The following is a 20,772-nucleotide window of genomic DNA, read 5'->3' as shown; positions in this document are numbered from 1 at the left end:
TGTGCTGCAATCAGATGATGTTAGCTTTATAAGAACAGCAGTAGCATTAGGCTTACTTACAACCTTTTACAAGTTATCACTCCTATTACATTACGGGAAATGTTCGAAGTTGACTAATTTAACATTAGCTTCACAAAAACTAGATCAAAATGAGTAGGATGAACATTTGTACTAACTCAAAATAGTTAACCCAAATTGTTAATTATTGCTTATGGTTCAAATTTAGCGAGGATTAGTTTATTTTTCTCTGACAACTGAGCTATCAACATCAGTCGCTTTGCTAACAAGCTAGGTCACTCTTATGTATACAGCAATTTTAGCAATTAATTAGGTTTCTTGGAATATATAGTCTGGTTTGTTGTACTTAAGTTTTTTCTAAATAATAGAAGAGCAAAACTGAAAAAGCCATGTTGAGCTTTAAAATGTAATTTTGTATTTATTGATAAAGAAAAGGCCAAGTTAAAAATAGTAGAAAAACGAGTAACTGAAACCAGACTTTAACTGTGCTAGAACATTTACATTGTCAAGAACTTTTTTCCTCACATCTTTTAATTACAACAGTTTTATGGAATTAAAGGTATTGGTATGTTTTTATGATACAGTACCTCTGAGTCTGCCAACTACATACTTTCTTTTTGGATTTATTTATTTACTCCTCTTGCAATATTCCCTTTAAATCAGTCCATAGTTTGTTATAGTTGCTTTCAGTGTAATGTAAAAATAATTTTCTGAAGTTTTTATTAGGCGAAAATATATACTTTTTTTTATTGTACAAGGTCCAATATTCTCAGAATTTGATTTTGAAGAAATATTTTTAAGAATGAAATTTTCTTATATGAATATGTTTGAACAACTTTTTATGATATCCAGTGCTGCAACAATAAAACATAATCAATGTATTATATCCCAATTTTATTTGTTATTTTATTTATAATTTTTATTTAGATTATTTTAACATACAGATATCTCAGAAGATTTCAGAATATATATAATTTTGCCTTCTAGTGGGTTAAATATGCCTTTTTACTTTAAACCTGTGTATTGTCTGTTATAGCACATTGAAACATTTGCTACGACAAAGGCCCATTTCATTATTCTCCTTCAACAAATTTAATTCAAACATCTATCCATTTTCAATGTCCACTTTATCTATTTAAGGGTTGCAGGGGCTCTGAAACTTATTCCAGCTGCTATCAGTATATATTTTGGTTGTGTTGTCAGTCCATCACAGCATCAACACAGACAAAAATGAAATAATCACACATACTCACACTATACCAGTTAAACTAAAATGCATTTTAAACATGCATGTACACAACGGGGACAAGACATTATCTTGTTTTTCTAATTCCAGGTTGAATGGTATGATGTCTTAAATAGTTTACTCTCTTTATGGTTTATCTTAATTATAAATGCATAGAAAATAATTAAGCTAAAAATTACATGTCAGTCACTAAGCTGATGCTTCTATCCAAAGCGACGTACAGAGGCAGTAGCGTTAAGGGTCTTGCCCAGGGACCCAACTGGAGGATATCAAGGTTCGTCCCATGGGGGATTCGAGAGAACCCTTGTCTCTCACATGGGAGACCACTGCTCTACTGACTGAGCTACACAGCCGTCACATGCATAATCAGAAATATCCTTGATATCAACCATTCATTTTATTATAGTAAAGGATACATGACAACAATCATTTAGGGATCTTAAAATTGAGATGCATTGATTTGTCTCCCCCTGCAGGATGCCCTGGTTTATGTCAGTGTTGCATGCATGTTGAACAGATCTCATAAACCCGATGAGTAAAAAAAAACCTTCACTTTATTGTAGCCCACTGTACATAGTAATATTAAATAAGAGTTTAAGTTAAGGCAGGAGGAGGGAGTTACTAAGGGTAGACAGCTTACAGTTATGAATAGTAATAGTGTAAAGTTAATCTAAAATGCATTTTGTTTTACAGTAGGAAGAAGCCAGAAAACCTTGAAAGAACATGGAGAGAGAAAAATGTCCTTGCTGAGACTCCAACTTATTCAGTAGACAGCTTAGTTATTAATAGTAATAGTGTAAAGGGTAAAGCAGAGCATCATTGTGTTGATTTACTCACTTAAATAGCTTAATATTTTTTATAAGGGAAGAAGAAGGAACATAAATTGGAAATAGCTGAGGTAAATGTTAAAAATCCGCTTAGGTCACAGTTTTACTTCTTGTTGGAAATTAGTGCATTGACTTCATCCTCTGGTTGGAGGCTGTGCCACTGGGCTATTGGCCGCCGAGGGTTGGCCAGCATATCTGTCCAGTGGCGCTGCTCAGTCCCACTGCTGTTACCTCCCAGAAGCATCTTCCCAATGGCATCATTCTTCCCAATCTTATCATAGTCCAGCACAGTCACTGCTAGCTGCACCTTCTGTAAATAATGATACATACACAAGAAATTAATTTCTGATGGTTGTAGATGTGTGTGTGTGTATATATATGTGTGTGTAAATGAAAATGAATGTACCTCTATCTGTTCACATGGCACTTCAAAGCTGAAGGATTCATTGTAGTAAGGGTTTAAAGTGTTTTTCTTTATTGTAGTTTTCTTTTTCTTCAGTCTTTTCCCATTCTGCATTAAATGGATCTTCACATATGGGTCTGGTAGGAAGAATAGGGACGTTTTACATCAGCACAGCAAATATAATAACTACTATCAGTGAAACACAGCATCAGTTGTTCCTGATTTTACTTACATATGGACTAAAAAGACTTCAATGCTGAACCAGAGCAAACAAATATTTATAATGTACCATGCATTTTAAAATATACGGAGACATATTCATATATTTATTACCATAGATAATTAAAATAATTAAAGTTTGATTTAATTTAACTGGTTGTGAAGTAGTTGGAACTTCAACCTTCCCAGGCATTTCATGGCCCAATAATCAGAGAAATCTTAAAGTTTATGCTAATCCAGTCATTTTTACTTTTTGACTTACCCGATAATCCACCCACATCCATTTTCTTCAGGTTTTTAGCCTCCAAAACCACCACTGTCAGCTTCCCTGCAGTAGGCACATACCTCAGGGACAGACATATGTCTCCGAGCCGCTCACTCTAATGTACAGAAAATGTGTATCTTGTTGGAACAAAGCCTAATAATCTGGATGCATGATGTTGTTCCTTAGAGGCTGTTGTGTTTCCCTGTTACAAAAGTAATTGAAAAAACAAAACAAAAACAAACAAACAAACAAAAAACAAACAAAAAAAAACTTTGTACAGTTTCCCTGAATTAAAAATTAGGTTTAAATATCAGAATTTTGTTTGATTCTGCTGGAACAAAGAAACAGCAGGCATCGTGTTCCCTAATTACAAAGAAACATCATGTGGAATAATTTATACTCCACAAAAATATTAATTCAAAGAAAGAATGTGCTTACAGTTCGGAGAACCTAAAAGCATTTCATTTCGTTAGCCCTTTTTAAAACATGTTTTCCTCTCGTTTCTGGCTCCCACCTCCTCCTTTTCTGCCTTCTGCAGATCCCTCCATTCCTGCAGAGACTGACTGAAGTCCACACTGCTCATGGGTATCTTCACAGCTCCAATGGCATCGTGTTTTGAGAACCGGTCAAAGTCATACACAGTCATCACCAGCGTCTTCCCTCCCAGTTCAGTGTAAGGGACCTGCAGAACGGAGCAGAAATCAAAGACAATAACAATTAGAACAATTTTAGCAGTCATGCGATGGAATAAAGTTTTTATTCATACAGTTGTGTTAAATATACCCTAAATGTAAAAGTCTCATTGAAGTTGGGTTCCAATGTCTTCCTGTGAACTTTGGTTTCAAACTTTTTCTTTTTGTCTGGGAGCAGGTACAGTTTAACATAAGGGTCTGAACTACCTCCCACATCCATCGCAGGGAGCTCTGCAGCCTGCAAGATGCCTACCACCAGCTGAGGCGTGATCACAGAAGAAGGTAATAGAGAGAAAAGAGAATATGGTTAGTTGACAGGATGAAAAAGAATAGTTTAAAGTGACATTTTAGACCTGGAAGATGATAGTCAAAAGGCACTGAACAGCAGGAGCTTACTGTATTTTCAGTGAAGTTGTAGTCTAATGTGAAATGCAGTCTGCCGAGCTTCTCGTCCTCTTTAGGAGCAGTTTCTGACATTTCTGTTTCTTTGTTTTTAATCTCATGTTTCAGGGGCTACACACAGACAAAAACCCAGTGCAAGTGATTAATAAACCTCTTGAAATATACCTTCGTTTTCAACATGTGGAGCATGTTTGTGCTGTGTTTCATCAGTAAGTTATACAGCGTTACAGGCTTACTTTTTAGATGTGGCAGGTATCTACTTCAAATCAATTTATCTCACCTCAACTTTCATTTCAGCATGAGCGATGTGCAGAATGTCCATTAGTCTGAACAGGCAGTGACAGTTTCGCTAGTTATGGGTGACCCGGATGTCAGGTATATGATACATTGCAAGGACAGTGCGTCTGCAAAACGTGACTGTGTGTGTGGACGTATGTGTGTAGGTGGCTTACCTCATTGTAACCCCCATCCATTTCGGTGTCAAAGCCTCCATTGCTCTTCTCTTTTCCCTTTTTCTTGTCCTTTTCTTTGTCCTTGTCCTTCTTTTTTAAGCACTTTTTCCACACGCATACAGCACATGAAAGCACCACACACAAACTCAAGATGCAGAGTGCAGCAAATGCCCACGTTGGTTCTGCCAAACCACAAAATCCACACACACACACAGATACAAAAATAATACACAATCAGTTACTGGAACTCTGTGTTTCAAGGATTACCTTTGAATAAACTACTTTCTTGATAATTTGGATCCAAAATATACATAATGATCAACACATCTGGTAGACTACTGTGTGAACTACTGTGCTGTCAGAAGCACTTTTTAATTTTTACACTTTTACATTATATTGTAAAGCGTTCCTGCGTTCTCCAATGCCTCTGTATCCTGTTTATTTGAAGAGTCCCTGAAACAATAAATTATACTGATACAAACAAAATAATTCAAAGTCATTGTGACATTTTCTCAGTTTTATCAGCAGTGTGCACATGCAGCTTATTTTGTTGCATATTCATTTTCATTGTGAAAATAAATATTTCTATAACAGGAAAAGAGATTGTGCATGTTAATCTGGGAGACCTTTATATTATGCACATTTCTCTCTTTTTATGTTTTTTTTTTTTTTTTTTTTTGCTTTTCCCTGAGGAATATTGCTTTTTGCTGGCTGGGTGTAAATAGTTAGAAATAGCATGATACAGATAAAGGAAGCTAACATTAATGAGACATTATTCTAATAGGAAACACCTTGAATGTCTTATATTTGACCCACTATTTGACCCCAAATGAATGGGTCATTATGCAGAACTTGACAACAAACTGTTGGATCTATTTAATTTTAACCAGGTGTGAGTTTTTTTTGTTTTTTTTTTAACTTGTCCTGTCCAGCATCGTAGCAAGCAAAATGATAATCTGGTTGCTGTATCGTGCTGAACAAATTTGCTTTGCCAAGAGGAGGCCTATGATTAAGGCTCCTCTTGATAATGTGATTATTTATTTATTTATTTACTTTGAATCACAGAATATATGTAATCTTGCTGGACCTGACCGGAGGGGACAGAAAAAGATGGAAAATAGCAAAAAGAGCAAAAGAAGAAAGAAGACAAAAAGATCACAGACAGAAGGCAACGACCCTTCAATCCACACCATCACCAGACAACAAACTGTTACACCTGTACATAAACACAAGAAAATTTCCTACAACAAATGCATGTGTGAAAACCAATGATCAAACTTCTCCAAGCTTCCGCTTACAGAGAGGCACCAGACAGGGCTGTCCACTCTCCCCCTCACTTTTTGCCATTTTCATAGAGCCGTTAGCAGCTGCTATTAGACAAAATATAGAAATTAAAGGAATCCAGGGCAAAAATATAGAACATAAAATAAGTCTTTATGCAGATGATGTATTACTCTTCCTTCAGAACTCACAAACATCACTCTCTCAGACAATCACGGTTATTAATAAGTTCTCATCAATATCTGATTATTCTATTAACTGGTCTAAGACTACAGCCATGTCCATCAACTGTGACCTACAAAACATCCCTAATATCAAAATACAGACAGGAAACATTAGATATTTAGGTATAAATATTTCCCCCAGATTATCAGATTTAACAAAATTAAACTATGTTCAGCTACTAAAAACAATAGAAGATGATCTCTTACGGTGGAGGCGCTTACCCATCTCAATAATGGGGAGAGTTGCCACCATTAAGATGATGATCCTACCTAAAGTTAATTATTTATTTTCAATGATACCCACTAAACCCTCCACCAGTTGGTTTAAATCTCTGGACTCTTTCATATCCAAGTTTCTTTGGAAAAACAAGCCGTCACGTATCAGTCTTAAAACCTTACAGCAGACTAAAGATAGAGGAGGACTGGATCTACCAAACTTTAATAACTACTTTATAGCTAACAGGCTGCAGTACATCTCCAAGTGGCTCAAACCCAGTTATCTGGATGAGCCGTGGCTAGATGTGGAGCAGGCTTTGTGTGAGGACTTAGTCATCTCTGACCTGCCGTTCATCAGCTCAACCATTAAACCATATAAGTGCTTTAAAAGCCTTAACATCCGTTTTTCCTTAATGGCTTGGTGGGAATTCTGTAAGATAACCAGATCTTCCCTCTTTCCATGTAGACTTACACCCATCTGGAACAACCCTGACATCCTGCAGAACAAAAAGATGATAAACTTCACTCAATGGAAGACTAAAGGAATACAACAGTTAGGACAGATAATAGAAAATGGAAACTTTGTATCTTTCAACACAATTGTCTCACAGTATGGAATCAACAGCAATAAATTCTTAGAGTACCACCAACTAAAATCAATTATATGTAAGAAGTATACCCCTGTACAGTTAGACTTGCAGCTTCCTGTCAGAATAGCAGAATTCCTGAATCATAATACTCCAAAATTATTATCAAAAATATATAGATTACTTGCAAAGCTAGAAGACAGGATATCTCTCCCGACTTCAAAATGGGAAGATGATTTATCTAATAACTTTGATCAGAAAAGATGGTCGCAAATATGTTTAAACACGTTTAAAATGACTCAGAATTCAAATATACAACTAATACAATTCAAAATTCTCCATAGAACTCATTATACAGGACACAGGATGTTCAGGATGGGCCTTTCACCATCAGATATCTGCCCACACTGCTCTGAGAACACCTCTGATAGCTACATCCATGCGCTGTGGTCCTGCACACCTGTCCAAAGGTTCTGGATTAAGGTGTGTGAAGATCTCTCAAAATGGTTTAAAACTAGTTTTCCTGCAAACCCCACACTTTGCCTACTGGGCGACCTGGGTGACACCAACATAGGAATACACTCCATAAACTTGGTCCTCGCAGTCTTATGCATCGCAAAGAAAACTATTCTTGTGAACTGGAAAGATAAGAATAATTTGTCTATCCAGCAGTTTAGAAATCTCCTGTTAGATCACATCAGCATTGAGACAATGTCTGCCTCCTCCAGGAACCAGTCAGATGACTTTCATTCCCTCTGGTCCCCTGTGACTGGCTACATCACTTAATGTAGGTGGAGGATTGCGGCTTCGCTGGGATGGGGGCGGATGTGGGTGGGGGGTCCCTGGTGGCTTCAGGTCTCCGGTTGTCTCCTGGGTGGGGATCTAGGCTGCTCCGCTGCTGGGTCGGCTGGGGGTTCCGGTCTGGGCGGGCGGCATTGGGTGGGCCCCGGGGTGGGGCTGCCTCGTGGCGGTGGGGGGTGGCTGCCGGGGTGCCTGGGTCGGTGTCCGTCGGCCCCTGGCCGGGTGGCCGGTCGGGCCCGGGGTGGGCCGGGTGGGGGCCCCGGGCTCTGGGGCGTCGGGTCTCCCCCCGCTCCTGCACTGTAAATGCTAATATACAACTTAATTAAATATGATAAGTGAACTAAACTCAATTTTCATCAACATGTTGTGAACACTACTTTTTAATAAGTAAGTAGTAATTTGGGGTTGGAAAACATGCCTAACTTGATGTATCTCAGTTAAGTCAAATTAGAAAAAAACATTTTTTGTACCCAGTGTCCTTTGGGCGTTCTTTCAGACATGCGCAGATCTGCCTCGTCTAGTTTCTTTCTTTTCTGACACCGAAACATTCCCGCACACGTCCACAGTGAACCGCGCCGTCAACCAGAGCTTTCTTGAGCACCTTCACGTACTTGTGTTTAGCACATCGATTCGGTAAGTAAATTTTACTCTTTTATAAACTGTTGCGTTGCCTTGTTGTTGTGTAGTGCTGTGTTCTTGCCAGGGAGGAGTAAATAAAATCATTTCAAATATCACCGTTAGCAGGCATGCTATTTGACCGTGACAGTCACGTCACCACTTTTGAAAAGAAATGTAAACTGCAGTTTATTGTTGACTACTCTGTTGTTAGCGAAATTGACGTTTTGAATTTGAAGTTATTATGTGAGGTTTGAAATGTTTTTTCAACGAGCGGTCGTTAAAAAGGGGGGCGGAATGAAGCTTCGGTGGACGGTTGGGGAGGGGGGGGGGCATCGGCGAGAGGGGTGAGTGTGGGAGAGAAGGGGAAAACTCTGCATGTGGAGAAAGATACATGCACACGAAAACGCAGCTCTAATGTGCAAACTTTTCTCTCTCTCTTCGGCATTGTTTGTTTGGTTCAGTACCTACTGTACAAATACCGTTGGCTCGCGATGCATTACTTTTTCTTTAAAGCGGCCCACAGACCGATCGGCGCCGGCCAATGGTCAGTCCGGCTCTGGACGTCGTGATCATGCGTTGTATGCAAAAAGCAAAGTGTGTGCTCAGCAAAGAGTTTGTGTCATAGCCGGGTCGGAGCTGACAGAGCTCACATTACAAAATGTTAACTTGTTAACTCATATTTTTGCAAATGACGAGACTCTAGAATTAGTGAAACCTCATTTGAATATAGTCATAGTGAATGAATAAAGGCACGGTACATTTTGATTTGTGACTGTAAAAAAGTTGAACTTTTTTAACAAGTGCCTAATGCTGAAATTATCATGTGTTTTTCAGGTCAACCAGAGCAGTATTCTCCAATGCAGTGGACTTGTAAGTACTGCACATTTTTTACTGAAAAGAGAGGCTACTTGCTTAAGCATTACCGTTTAAAACATGGATTCCACACTCGGACAACCCCACTCCCATGTCTTCATAAGGAATGCCTCTGCACATTTAAATCTTTTAATGCACTCAAAGTACATCTATCAACATGGCACAGTCAAAAGGATGCAGGCAGAAATGGAGAAACTGTATTTCACTGTCAGTTGTGCAACTTTGTGGAGCTTTGCTCTGAAGCAGACTTTTTTACCCATTTGCGAAGACATCTTAAGCTGAGGCAAATGGTTGCTTGCCCATATCAAGACTGTAACTTTCAGAGTAGTGTTTATTCAACTTTTACTGCACATAAAAGCAAAGAGCATCAGATGCACAACAAGATGGCATACAAACATGAAATTGTTTCAAAGAATGTAGTTGAAGAACCTCCAACTAATGTGAGTGTTCAACTGGAGGAGAGTCACTCTGAAGTTGATGATTGTGAAGTTGCTGAGCTAAATGAAGATGTGGAGGACTTCAGGAATCAGTTGGAACGCAATGTAGCTGCTCTCTTCCTGAAAATGTCATCAATTCTTAACATCTCTGAATCTGCCCTGCAAGAGGTGATAGATCAGATCAACCAGATTTATTTGTTATCACAGCCATTGCTACAATCTTCTTTTCGAAGAATTCTACAGACCCATTGTACAAATGTTGATGATGCTTTAGCGAATGAGATAGCTCGAGCGGTCCTTGAGAATAATGTGTTCCTCAAATGCACTACTGATGAGGGATCATTGTCTACTCCTAACAGGCGAAAATCATACATTTCAAGGGAATTCTCTTTGGTTATGCCAGTTGAGTTTGTCCTAGGAAATGACAAGCAGACTGTTGTGTATGTCCCCATACTAAAAATGCTGCAAACATTACTGAGCAATAGAGAAATTCTGGAAAAGGCCATGTCACATGAGGCAACTTTGTCAGAGGAATACAAATCTTACAGAGATGGTGCCCGCTTCAAAGACAATACTTTCTTGAATGAGGAGGAGTTTAGGATCGCTCTTCAACTATATATTGATGATTTTGAGGTGGCTAACCCCTTGGGAACCTCCAGAAAAAAGTACAAGCAAACTGCCATCTACTGGGTACTCGGCAATTTACACTCTAAATATCGCTCGTCTCTTCATTCCATTCAGCTTGCTCTGCTTTGCAAGGTCAGCAACATTAAAGACCATGGCTATGCCAAAACTCTCCGCCCTCTTATTCAGGACCTTGTTTTTCTTGAACAACAAGGCATATATGTTGAACAGTTGGGGGCCACTGTTAAGGGCACAGTGTTATTTGTGGCAGCAGACAATCTGGCTGCCCATTCTTTGGGAGGGTTCTTTGAAAGTTTTACAGTTAGCCAAGTTTGTCGGTTCTGTATGGCCAAGCGGGAGGAAATACAGCACAAGGAAGTACGGACAGGCTTATTTCAGCAAAGGACAATAGAAAACCATGACAAACATGTGCAAGAGGTGTCACAGGATTCAACTAAGGCTCAACAATATGGCGTGAAAGGAAACTGCCCACTTAGTGAAAGCTTACAACATTTTCATGTTGTTGATGGTTACCCTCCAGACATTTTGCATGATCTTCTGGAGGGTATTGTTCCTGTAGAATTGGCCTTGTGCTTAAAGGCACTGATAACGAAGAGAACTATCTCCCTTGAGGCCCTGAATGATGCTATTAAAAAGTTCCCATACACATTTTCAGACAGAGCAAATCAACCCCAGCTCATTTCAAAGACCTTCTCCTCAAAGTCAACAATTGGGGGAAATGGTCACGAAAATTGGACTCTTCTCCGACTTCTGCCATTATTGATTGGTCAATACATTCCAAGCGGTGATGAAACCTGGGAGGTTTTGATGACCTTAAAAGATGTGGTGGAATTGTCAATGTCCACAAGCTTTACAGAGGAGTCCTTGTGCTTTCTTGATAGCAAAATCTCTGAACATAGACACTTGTTTCAGAAGGTTTTCCCGGGTGAAAAGCTACGACCAAAGCACCACTACGTTGAGCACTATCCTCAGCTAATTCGAACCTTTGGTCCCCTGTCTGATGTGTGGACAATGCGTTTTGAGGGGAAACACAAGTTCTTCAAGAAAGTTGTGCATCACTCTCACAACTTTAAAAACATACCCCTTACTTTAGCAAACAGACATCAGAAAATGATGGCCTTCCATTTAGCTGCCCCAACTTTTTTTAAACCATCCATTGAAATTCAAAAAGTGAAGTCTGTGATGGTTTCCTCATTTCCGGAAAATGTGCAGAACTGGCTCAATCAAAGGAACAACCAGCTGAACACAGTCCTTGTAGCATCCTCTGTCTGCATTGATGGCATTAAGTACAGTGCTGATATGGTAATTTCTGTTGGATCTTGCGCAGGGCTCCCAGAGTTCAGACAAATCTCAAAGATTGTCGTTATCAACTCTGACATAGCATTTGTCTGCAGACTGATGACCTCATGGTATGATGAACATCTTAGAGCGTATGACCTCTGTAGCAGCCATTTGCCCATCTTCTCAGTGACTCAGTTGTCTGAACTGAATGATGTGTTTCCTCTGTCACTTTACAGAGTTAATGGCAAACAGCTTGTTTCACTCAAGCGTTACATATTATGCTGAGTGGATTAAACACTGAAATGTTGCATGTCTTAAGATACAGTTCTCTTTTATTTTTCAAAGGAGGGAACAAAATGGACCAAAGTTTGATGCTTCGAGTTGTCATCAATGATGATGATATAAGGAAGCTGACTTTAAATGATAGACCGGATTCCATTGAAGAACTGAAAACACAGCTGAGGGATAAACTGTCATTGCAGTACGACTTCAAACTCCAATATGAAGACCCAGATTTTAATAATGCGCTCTGCAATTTGAGTGAAATAACAGATTTGCCTGAAAGAGCTACGCTCAAAATAATTCCTCTTGTGACTTTGGAGTTGACCTCCCTGTCTTCACCCACCGAAGAATCAGACTGCAGCACAGTAGACACTGAGATTTTGTCCCCTGCTGGATCACCTTCGCTAAGAAGACAGTGGCCAGAGTTTTTTGAGATTCCCAATTTCTCAGTGGATGTAGAGTACAGACTGAGACAGGCAGACCTTTCATTCATGAAAGACCGTCTCCCAATAACTCCATCACGAGATATGAAACATGACATATTAGAGAAGCTTGCTGAAACTATGTACAGTTTCAAGGCTTACCCTGACGACGATGACTTTAGCAGTGTTGCAAAATCACTAATTAGCAAGCACCCCTGCCTCACTGAACCTGGGCCCCAGCCAGGATGGTATGGCTGGAAGAACAGCCTCAAATTCAAGATGGCCAACTATCGTACAAAGCTACGAAAAGCAGGATGTGATGATGTAATGGTCAATGGGGGCAAACGAAGTAAACTCAACCCAGAGGGAGAATCATCCAGCAAGAATGTCAAGCGGCCAAAAAGAGGTGAAGCCAATTATTTGCCTAATTTACCTGACGGACAGAATGAAAGGAGCCTTGAAAATGCCAGAAAGATGGTCATAGAGGAAATGAAGAAAAAAAAAACCCAATGCCATTCTAGTCTCACAAATGATGGACCAAACATTCCCACTGCGCAGAAGGGAGATAGTGACGCAGGAGCCTGCTGTGCAGAGCATGGTTGAACGTTGGCCAGGACTTTTCACTGAGAGACAGGTAAGCTACTTGGGTTTTTTTGTTTTGGCCTGCCTTCCCCTGTAAAGTTTCCATCAGAACATATCAAAGCTGTGTGGCCAGAAGTCTTACTACATTTGGTGGAATATTAAAACACATATAGCAAAATAGCTTTTGCAGTATATACAAATGAGAAAAATCATTTCAATAACAGGATGTGTACTAAGTTATCTGTTTAATGATATTAGTAGTAATGTGTTATTCACCATAGTTTCATAAGTTAACTTCTTTAATTTGCTACAGTATTAACTGAATGATGGTCACCATAATGTTGCTCTACTTCTCCCCCTTCCTCTCTCCATTTTTCAGGTTTTTGCTGAGTTTAATCGTATTGCCAGTAAGAATCTTGAAGGTCAATTTTATGAAGCCCTAGACCAGCACACTCCACGCTTCATTGAGCTTTTCAAGTCCAAAAAAGGAACTACAGGACAAAAACTGACAGACTTGATGCAGCACATAAACTGGGTGGTAAGGATTCTGTTGTTTTTGCAAACTGTGAGTCATTTACACTCCAACATAATGGGTGGCAGCAGTGCACCTTAGGGCCTGTGTCACATACCAATCACACTGCCTACCTCTCTGCTGTGTTGCTGCTGCATGCTGCTGTGAGCAGGCAAAACAGATGTACTCTTTTGGTGACTATACCAATGAAATGAAATGAAATAATTCAGTTAGAGTATTTATGGGTACACCAATGATATATACCCATAAATACACTAACTTAATCACTTCAACAATTAAATCATGCTTTTTAATATCATTTTCACTCCACCTACACCGGTTGTTGTGGACTTCTCATACCAACAAGTTTTTGTTAATTTTCAATAGGTTTTTACATGTATCTCATTCTTAATAACAAGAAAGTACAACAATATGGTCGTTTGCACTTTTCAAGTGAGTGCTTTTTTTGCTCAATGAAATGTATGCACTGGGACATTTAATATGAAATGTAATTGAAATGCTGAGTTTGTATTAAAAGAAAGAAAGAAAATGTTTACAGGGAAAGTGGGATGTGTAAAATGAGGTTTTTAGATATTACCAATTACTAATGAATACAAAAAAAAATAGTATATCAACACATCACCCACCCCTCAAAATGCTACAGAAAGTTCTTAATCTGTATCTATTCTTTCTTTGTGTTTTTAGTCTCCAGATGTGACAGCACTTCGCTCTGTTGTCCTCAAAGGACTTCCTATTGTACTTGGTGATGATTCCAGTGAGGTTTACAAGGCTTGCTCTGTAAGTAACATTGAAAGAAGAAAGAAACATTGATCTCAACTTACTGACAAATCATATTTAATGTGTTTCACAGCATTGTCAAATATTTAAAATATAGTTATTTTCAGCTGATCAGATCAAAATCAGAATCCACCTGATTCTGATTTCACTCATAAATGATCCCAATCCCTAGTAAATTAGTTTATTGTACATAATGCAATTGAATTAAGAATGTGAATTCTCCAATCTCACACTTTGAAAAACATCCAGTCTACAGGATTAAAATATAGTGTGAATAGATTTAGGGTTGCACTAGGGGATTTTTCCCCAAAAGAAGACCAGATTCAGAAGTTAATTGTGTGGGCTTCTTTTGCAGGATACAGCGAAAGATGAAGCACTCGCCTCAGTGACAGTTGGGGTGCTGACTGTGGTCAGTGAAGATACTGAGCAGCAGGGTCTAAACACAGTGCACCTCCAGCCCATCTCCACTGCCATCATACTTGAGGGAAGTACTGTCATGGACAATGTTAGAGATTTTCCCCAGGCAGTCTGCCTCATTTTTGGGCTAATGTATGCCCTTCATTTAGATTACCCAAAATGCATGGCAAACACATTCAAATTCATTCAAGCAGTCATGCTTGGATTGGGAAACAAAACACTCCCTCCAAAACTACTTACTTTGAAAAACAAACTACTCAGCTAGGCCAGTTTATTCAGTGCAAATACTTTTTCCTCTCTTCAAAATAGTCCCAGATGTTCCAGCATTACCTGTATAAAAGCACAGTAAACTGAATAGAGACTAAATAGAGACAAACTAAAATAGAGAAGTGTAACCTATTATTTCTTTAATAAATGTGTGCTCTTGTACAGGTTATGCCAGCACATCCAGAACCAGAGAGAGGTATAGCAGGAAATGTTTGTTTTAAATGTGCATTTGTCATTATATTTCAACGTTGTTACTTTGCTCCTCAAAAAGTATGGGCACCCAACATAACCCTAAGCTACATAATGAAAAATTATTAGTTCAGAAAGATTCTCTGAAAGAGATTTGTTCTTATAATGTTCTTTCTTGTAACTATTTCAGGAACATAATTTTTTTATATGTTATGCATTTCTGTAGAGAGAGGAGATTTCTTTGATATTTTTTCATTTCCAAAACTGGAACATGTTCCCAGGGCAGTAACTGTTTTTAATTCAGTTGTTTGAGCTAATGTTTTATTTTAAAAAATGTAGTGGACTCAAAACTGACTTGTTCGACTGTGAAGTTGTGGTTCTCTGGCTTACATTACTGTACAAACGGATCTCTGCCTCATATTTTGACCTCTGTTGACTGCTGCTTCAAGGCACACCTAGACTGAATAGTTTTACAAATAATGTAAGACATAAAGTAAAGGAGCTGGACTGATGTCAGGAGGTAATGTTGGAAGTTGGGCAAATGTATAATAAAAATGTAATACAAATTCAAATTTATAAGAGAATGTTATGTAGGTTTGTAAAAACTACTGATAGTTTATTTCACACCAAGCATTAACAAAACATTCTGCAGCGTGTCGAGAGCCAATGTCTCTTGTGTCTTAAATGCTGAGCATTGTAAAATAAATTTAATTCCACTGAGTTAATCCATTGAGTGTTCTCCCTTCATTTATTTGGGGGTAGGGTCATTACTGTTTGAAAATGTGTTATTAATTAAATTAGCATGTCCTGCTTATATTGTTCAATTATTTTAGGTTAAATAAATGAAGTTCACCTGAATATGATGAATGAGCAGCACTAAAGCTAACTAAGCTATCACTTCAGTACTGGAAGCTCACAGTAAATAAGTTCATGTAATCTAATTCATTCAAGTTCATTTGAGTACTGTAAACTCACAATAAATAAATTACTGTAATATAATTCATTCAAGTTAATTTGAGTACTGTAAACTCAAAATAACTAAGTTACTGTAATCTAATTAGTTCAAGTTAATTTGAGTACTGTAAACTCAAAATAACTAAGTTACTGTAATCTAATTAGTTCAAGTTCATTTGAGTACTGTAAACTCAAAATAAATAAGTTACTATAATCCAATTATTATGGTTAATTTGAGTCGTTAAAACTTGAAATGATTAAGTAAATTGCATCTAATTAATGTAAGTCAACATAAATTACATTTTTTAAGGCAGCGAGTTTGCATATTTTTTTTAAGTAAAGTCAACTTATTATATTTTACAGTGTGGGGGTGGGGGGTCTGCCGCTGCTGGGGGGGGCTGGGCCCGTCCGGATGTGCCGTGCCGGGGGTTGGTCCGTGCCCTGGTGCTTGGTCGCAGCCCCGGAACCTGGGTGGGGGTGTGTTTGTGTGTGGGTGTGTGTGTGTGTGTGTCTGTGGGTATGCTGGTGTGTGGGTGGGTGTAGAGGGACGTGTGTGCCGTATGTGTGTGTGGGTGTGTATGAAGGTCTGGGTGTGTGCGTGTATGTGTGTGTGTGAGTAGTGTGCGGGTGTGTGTGTGGAGGTCTATGTGGGATGTGGGTGTGTGTGAAGGTATGTATATATGAGTGTGTGCACGTGGAGGTCGAGGTGTGTGTGGAGGAGTGAAGGAGTGGGTGGAGGCGTGAGTATGTATGGAGGTGCTTGTGTGTATATGCAGGTATGTATGTGAGTGTGTGTGTAGTGGTGTATGTGTATGGAGGGGTATGAGAGTGTGTGTGTATGTGGGCACCGGTGTGTGTGTTTATAGGTATGTGCGTGACGTGTGTGTGTGGAGGTATGTGCACGTATTGAGGTGTTGGTATATAGAGGTGTGTGAGAGTGTGTGTGAGTGGCTGGGGAGAAAAAAAAAAAAAAAAAAAAAGGGAGTGTGTGCGTTTGCAGGGGGTTAGGACGTGTCCTCTGGGGGGCGCCCTGGCTGGGTGTTGGGGGCGGGGGCCTGGGGTTCCCTTCCTTCGCCTCGCCCCCCTCCCACTCAGAAAGAGGAAAGTGGCCCCTTGGGCTGGTGGCTGGCCCCTGGGGGGGTTCGTGGCGTGCCTGGGTTGGGGTGCCTGCTCTGGGCCTGTGACGCCCTTCGGGGCCGGCGGGGGACGGGGGCGCCCTAAGCCACTGGCGGGTCGTCTTCCAGGGGGGAGGCTTACCCCCCTCTGGACCTACATCTCCTGACCCCTCCCCTCCCCACTCTTCACTACATACACAGGTAGGGCCGTGGGGGGTGTGCTTGTTGCGCTGGGCGGGGCAGGGGGGGTCATCATAGTGGCCCCGTTGCTTCGCCGAGCGGCAGCATGCCTCCCAGCTTTTAATTCCACTTAGTCACTGAGCACAAATAACATTTGCAACATACAAACACGTTTTGGGGGGTGGAACATGCGAGGTCAGGTGGGTGGGACTGCTCAGGTGGCCCCACCCCCTCCTCAATGCAGTTACTGCCCCCCAATTTTAACCCTCTTTTTTTAATTGCAAACAGCACATAATATATTCCCTCACTAGTGAGGGAGGGAGGGGCGATGGGGTCTTCAAGCGCCCCTGTCTCCATGGATGGCCCGGGGGCGGGGTGGGCCGGGTGGCCTGTCGCGTTGGCCCGGGGCGTGGGCGGGCTGTCCCGGGGGGTTTGGCTGCTGGCCCTGGGGGGAAGGTGCTGTTTTGGGGGTGGGGAGTGGGGGACTGGGGCGGGGTGGGGGGGGGTGGGGGCCTGGCTCGTGTCTCCTCGCCTCCTGGCTGGGGCTGTCCCCCCGCGGCGTGGGGTGGCGGGAGGATGGTGGTGGGGGGATGGTGTTTGTTTGTGTGTGTGTGTGTATGTGGGGGGGGGGGGGGGAGTGGTGTGTGTGTGGGGGGATGGGTGGTGGAGGGATGGTGTGTGTGTGTGGGAGGGTGGGGTGTGTGGAGGTGGATGTGTGGTGTGTGGGAGGGGGGGTGGTGTGGGTGTGGGAGGATGAATGGTGGAGGGATGATGTATGTGGGGGAGGATGGGGTATGTGTGGGAGAATGTATGGTGCAGGGAGGGGGAGTGTGTGGGAGGATGGATGGTGGAAGAATGGTGTGTGTGCAGGAGGATGGATGGTGTATGGGAGGGAGGATGGTGTGTGTGTGGGGGAGTGGTGTATGTTTGGGAGAGTGGGTGATGGAGGGGTGGTGTGTGTGTGTGTGGGAGGATGGGGTACGTGAAGGTGGATGTTTGGTGTAGGAGAGGGAGGACGGTGTATGTGTAGGAGAATGATGTATGTGTGGGAGGATGGGTAGTGGAAGGATGGTGTGTGTGTGTGTGTGTGGGAGGTGTGAAGGTGGAGGATGGTGTATGTGTGGGAGGATGAGTGGTGGAGGGATGATGTGTGTGTGGGAGGATGGGGTAGGTGTGGGAGAGTGTATGGTGGAAGGATGGTGAGTGTGTGGGAGGATGGATGGTGGAAGGATGGTGTGTGTGTGGAAGGATGGATGGTGGAAGGATGGTGTGTGTGTGTGGGAGGACAGAGTATGTAAGGGTTGGATGGTGTATGTGTGGGAGGATGAATGGAGGAGTGGAAGGAGAGTGTGTGTGTTTGTGTGTGTTGGTCTGGGGGGGGGGGCAGGACTGGTTCTCGGGGTGTGCGGCTGGGCGCTGGGGTGTGGGGCTGGCCTCTGGCGGTGGCCGTCTGGGCGGGCCGGGTCCCCCCGGGTGGCGTGCTGGCCCTTGGCCTGTGGGGGTGGGGGGTGTCCCTGCGCTCCTGGGCCCGGGCCCTCTGCCCCGTCTGTCCCGGGCGGCCGGTGCCCGGGGGGGTCGGGGACTGCTGGCCTCGGCCTGCCGGGGCCGGTGCCCTGTGTCCGCGGGGCGGCTCCTGCTGGGGTCTCCTGCTGCTGCCTTCCTGGGCGGGCGAGTGGTCGTCTCTGTGGACCGGTCGGGATCTGTAGCCTACGGGGGGGCTGGTGGCCTGGGTCTCGGGACCGCTGGCCTGACTCTGGCCTCTGTTCAAGTGAGGTGGCATCTGCATGATCACTCTGCATGGTCACTCCTTCCTGAACGTCTCCACACAGTCTTTGCGTCGCCATGTGGCCGAGTTCTCCAGCATATCCACACAGGTTTCTCTGCGCGTGTTCTTGAATACAGCAGTTTCACTTATATCTATTATCATATTTTTTTTTCTTTTTTTTTATTATTTCTGTTCTTATTATTATTATTACTCTTACTCTTATTATTATTACTACTACTATTATTATTATTACTATTATTGTGATTATTATTATTGTTACTATTATCAACTAGTTGTGTAATGACCTACTGGCCAGGATGATCTTAGCTATATATGTTGCAAGTAGTATGGATTACATGGTTTTCTGTATAATGTTTTAAGTCCCCACCCGCACTCCCCACACCCTTTCTGTCCCTCTCTCTCCCCTCCCTCTTCTCTCTACTTTCTTTTCTATCTCTCTCTCTCTCTGTCCCCTCCGGTCGAGTCCAGCATTAAGAGTCTGATTTAATAAAGTTTTTCATGTCATCAAGAGGGACTTTATACATGTAGTATAAATCCCTGCTTGATAGAGTAAAATTGCCCAGCACCAGACAGCAGCCAGACAATCATTCTGTTTGCAACGATGCTGGACAAGACAAGTTAAAAAAAAAAAAAAAAAAAAAAAAAAAAAAAAAAAAGAAAATTTCCTACAACTTTTACAAAAGCAAAAACACACACACAGAAAAAACAAGTCATTAAGACTTTTTAAATAATAACCAAATCAAAAAGACATAACAGCGACCAGATACTAACTCACAGGAAAAATTAAAAAAAAGAATTATCGCTTAGTATCAAAACCCACTGGAAAACTCAGTGACTGTGTCAACATGCAGAGCATGAGAAACAAGGAGTGATCAGTGATAAAGAGTGGTGAGTGAGATCATGCAAATGCGACCACGCCAGGTGTGAGTTTAAGATTCAAACATTAGATGAAATGTGTAGTAGTTTTTTTTTTTTTTTTTTTTTTTACCTTATCCCTGAAAATTTTACATATTTCCAGTATAATCTACTTTAAGTGGATAGTTGTTGTCCCAAATAATTAGGAACCTACAGATAATACTCACTCTAAAATCAAGTTATTCAGCACTTTTGTTTTGTTTTAACATAATGCCCTAAATACTTTTTTTTTTAAATATTGTGATTTAAAAATAACAAGATGTTGAATGCCTCAATATTAAGCAAGTTGTTCTTATGGTAATGAAGATTCAGCTAAGCTTTACTCCCAAAATTCATGCACTGTAAGAAAAAGAAATTTTTATTTTTATGTTAATCCATACGTGTGAACGTTAAATAAGATGTTTTACTCACTGTGGATGCTGTGAAGTTCATTCATAAATTTGTTGGCACTGTGACCTCCAGGTTGTTTTTGGCCTGGTGGGGTTGTTGTATTTGGCATAATGGAAGGGAAAGATGAGGTGCTCGGTGCAGCTCGACGGTTCATAATTAGAGGATGGGCAATGAATCCAAATTTTAACTGGCAAAAAACCAAAGGCATAAAAATATGGTTCAGGTCAAAACAATAAAACATTACACTTCAGCAATATAGAGATACTTATGCTGTAAATGTCCTCCAAGTGTGTGCTCTGTAATCTGAAGAGCCATCCAAACATACCACAGAAAGACACACACACACAAGCCGAGTTTCCGTATTGACTATTGATGAGATATTTGATGCAATAATGTGCTTATAGAAAGTGTATGTTCACTCGTGTCAGATAACTTCTCCTGTTTCTGCTGGCCTGGCAGTATGACTCAAACACAGGA

The 20,772-nt window shown here is 41.1% G+C and overlaps 2 protein-coding genes across 2 annotated transcripts; one reads left to right on the top strand and one right to left on the bottom strand.

Annotated features, from left to right (window-relative positions):
• Positions 1-1,625: 1,625 nt before the first annotated feature.
• Positions 1,626-20,404, bottom strand: syt1b (synaptotagmin Ib). The gene is made up of 8 exons (XM_041997758.1): positions 20,317-20,404; positions 4,525-4,706; positions 4,067-4,183; positions 3,762-3,929; positions 3,493-3,660; positions 2,976-3,093; positions 2,498-2,631; positions 1,626-2,401 (listed from the first exon to the last, which is right to left on the bottom strand). The coding sequence occupies exons 1-8, from the start codon at positions 20,402-20,404 to the stop codon at positions 2,195-2,197; spliced, it is 1,182 nt and encodes a 393-aa protein (XP_041853692.1). The 3' UTR covers positions 1,626-2,194.
• LOC121647931 lies at positions 12,713-14,855 on the top strand. The gene is made up of 4 exons (XM_041997757.1): positions 12,713-12,825; positions 13,153-13,311; positions 13,990-14,082; positions 14,438-14,855. The coding sequence occupies exons 1-4, from the start codon at positions 12,721-12,723 to the stop codon at positions 14,762-14,764; spliced, it is 684 nt and encodes a 227-aa protein (XP_041853691.1). The 5' UTR covers positions 12,713-12,720; the 3' UTR covers positions 14,765-14,855.
• Positions 20,405-20,772: the final 368 nt, after the last annotated feature.

Source organism: Melanotaenia boesemani, chromosome 10 (assembly GCF_017639745.1).
Source record: "Melanotaenia boesemani isolate fMelBoe1 chromosome 10, fMelBoe1.pri, whole genome shotgun sequence".
Taxonomy (NCBI): Eukaryota; Metazoa; Chordata; class Actinopteri; order Atheriniformes; family Melanotaeniidae; genus Melanotaenia; species Melanotaenia boesemani.
The sequence above is the reverse complement of the archived record's forward strand: the minus strand, read 5'-3'. Positions and strand labels throughout refer to the sequence as shown.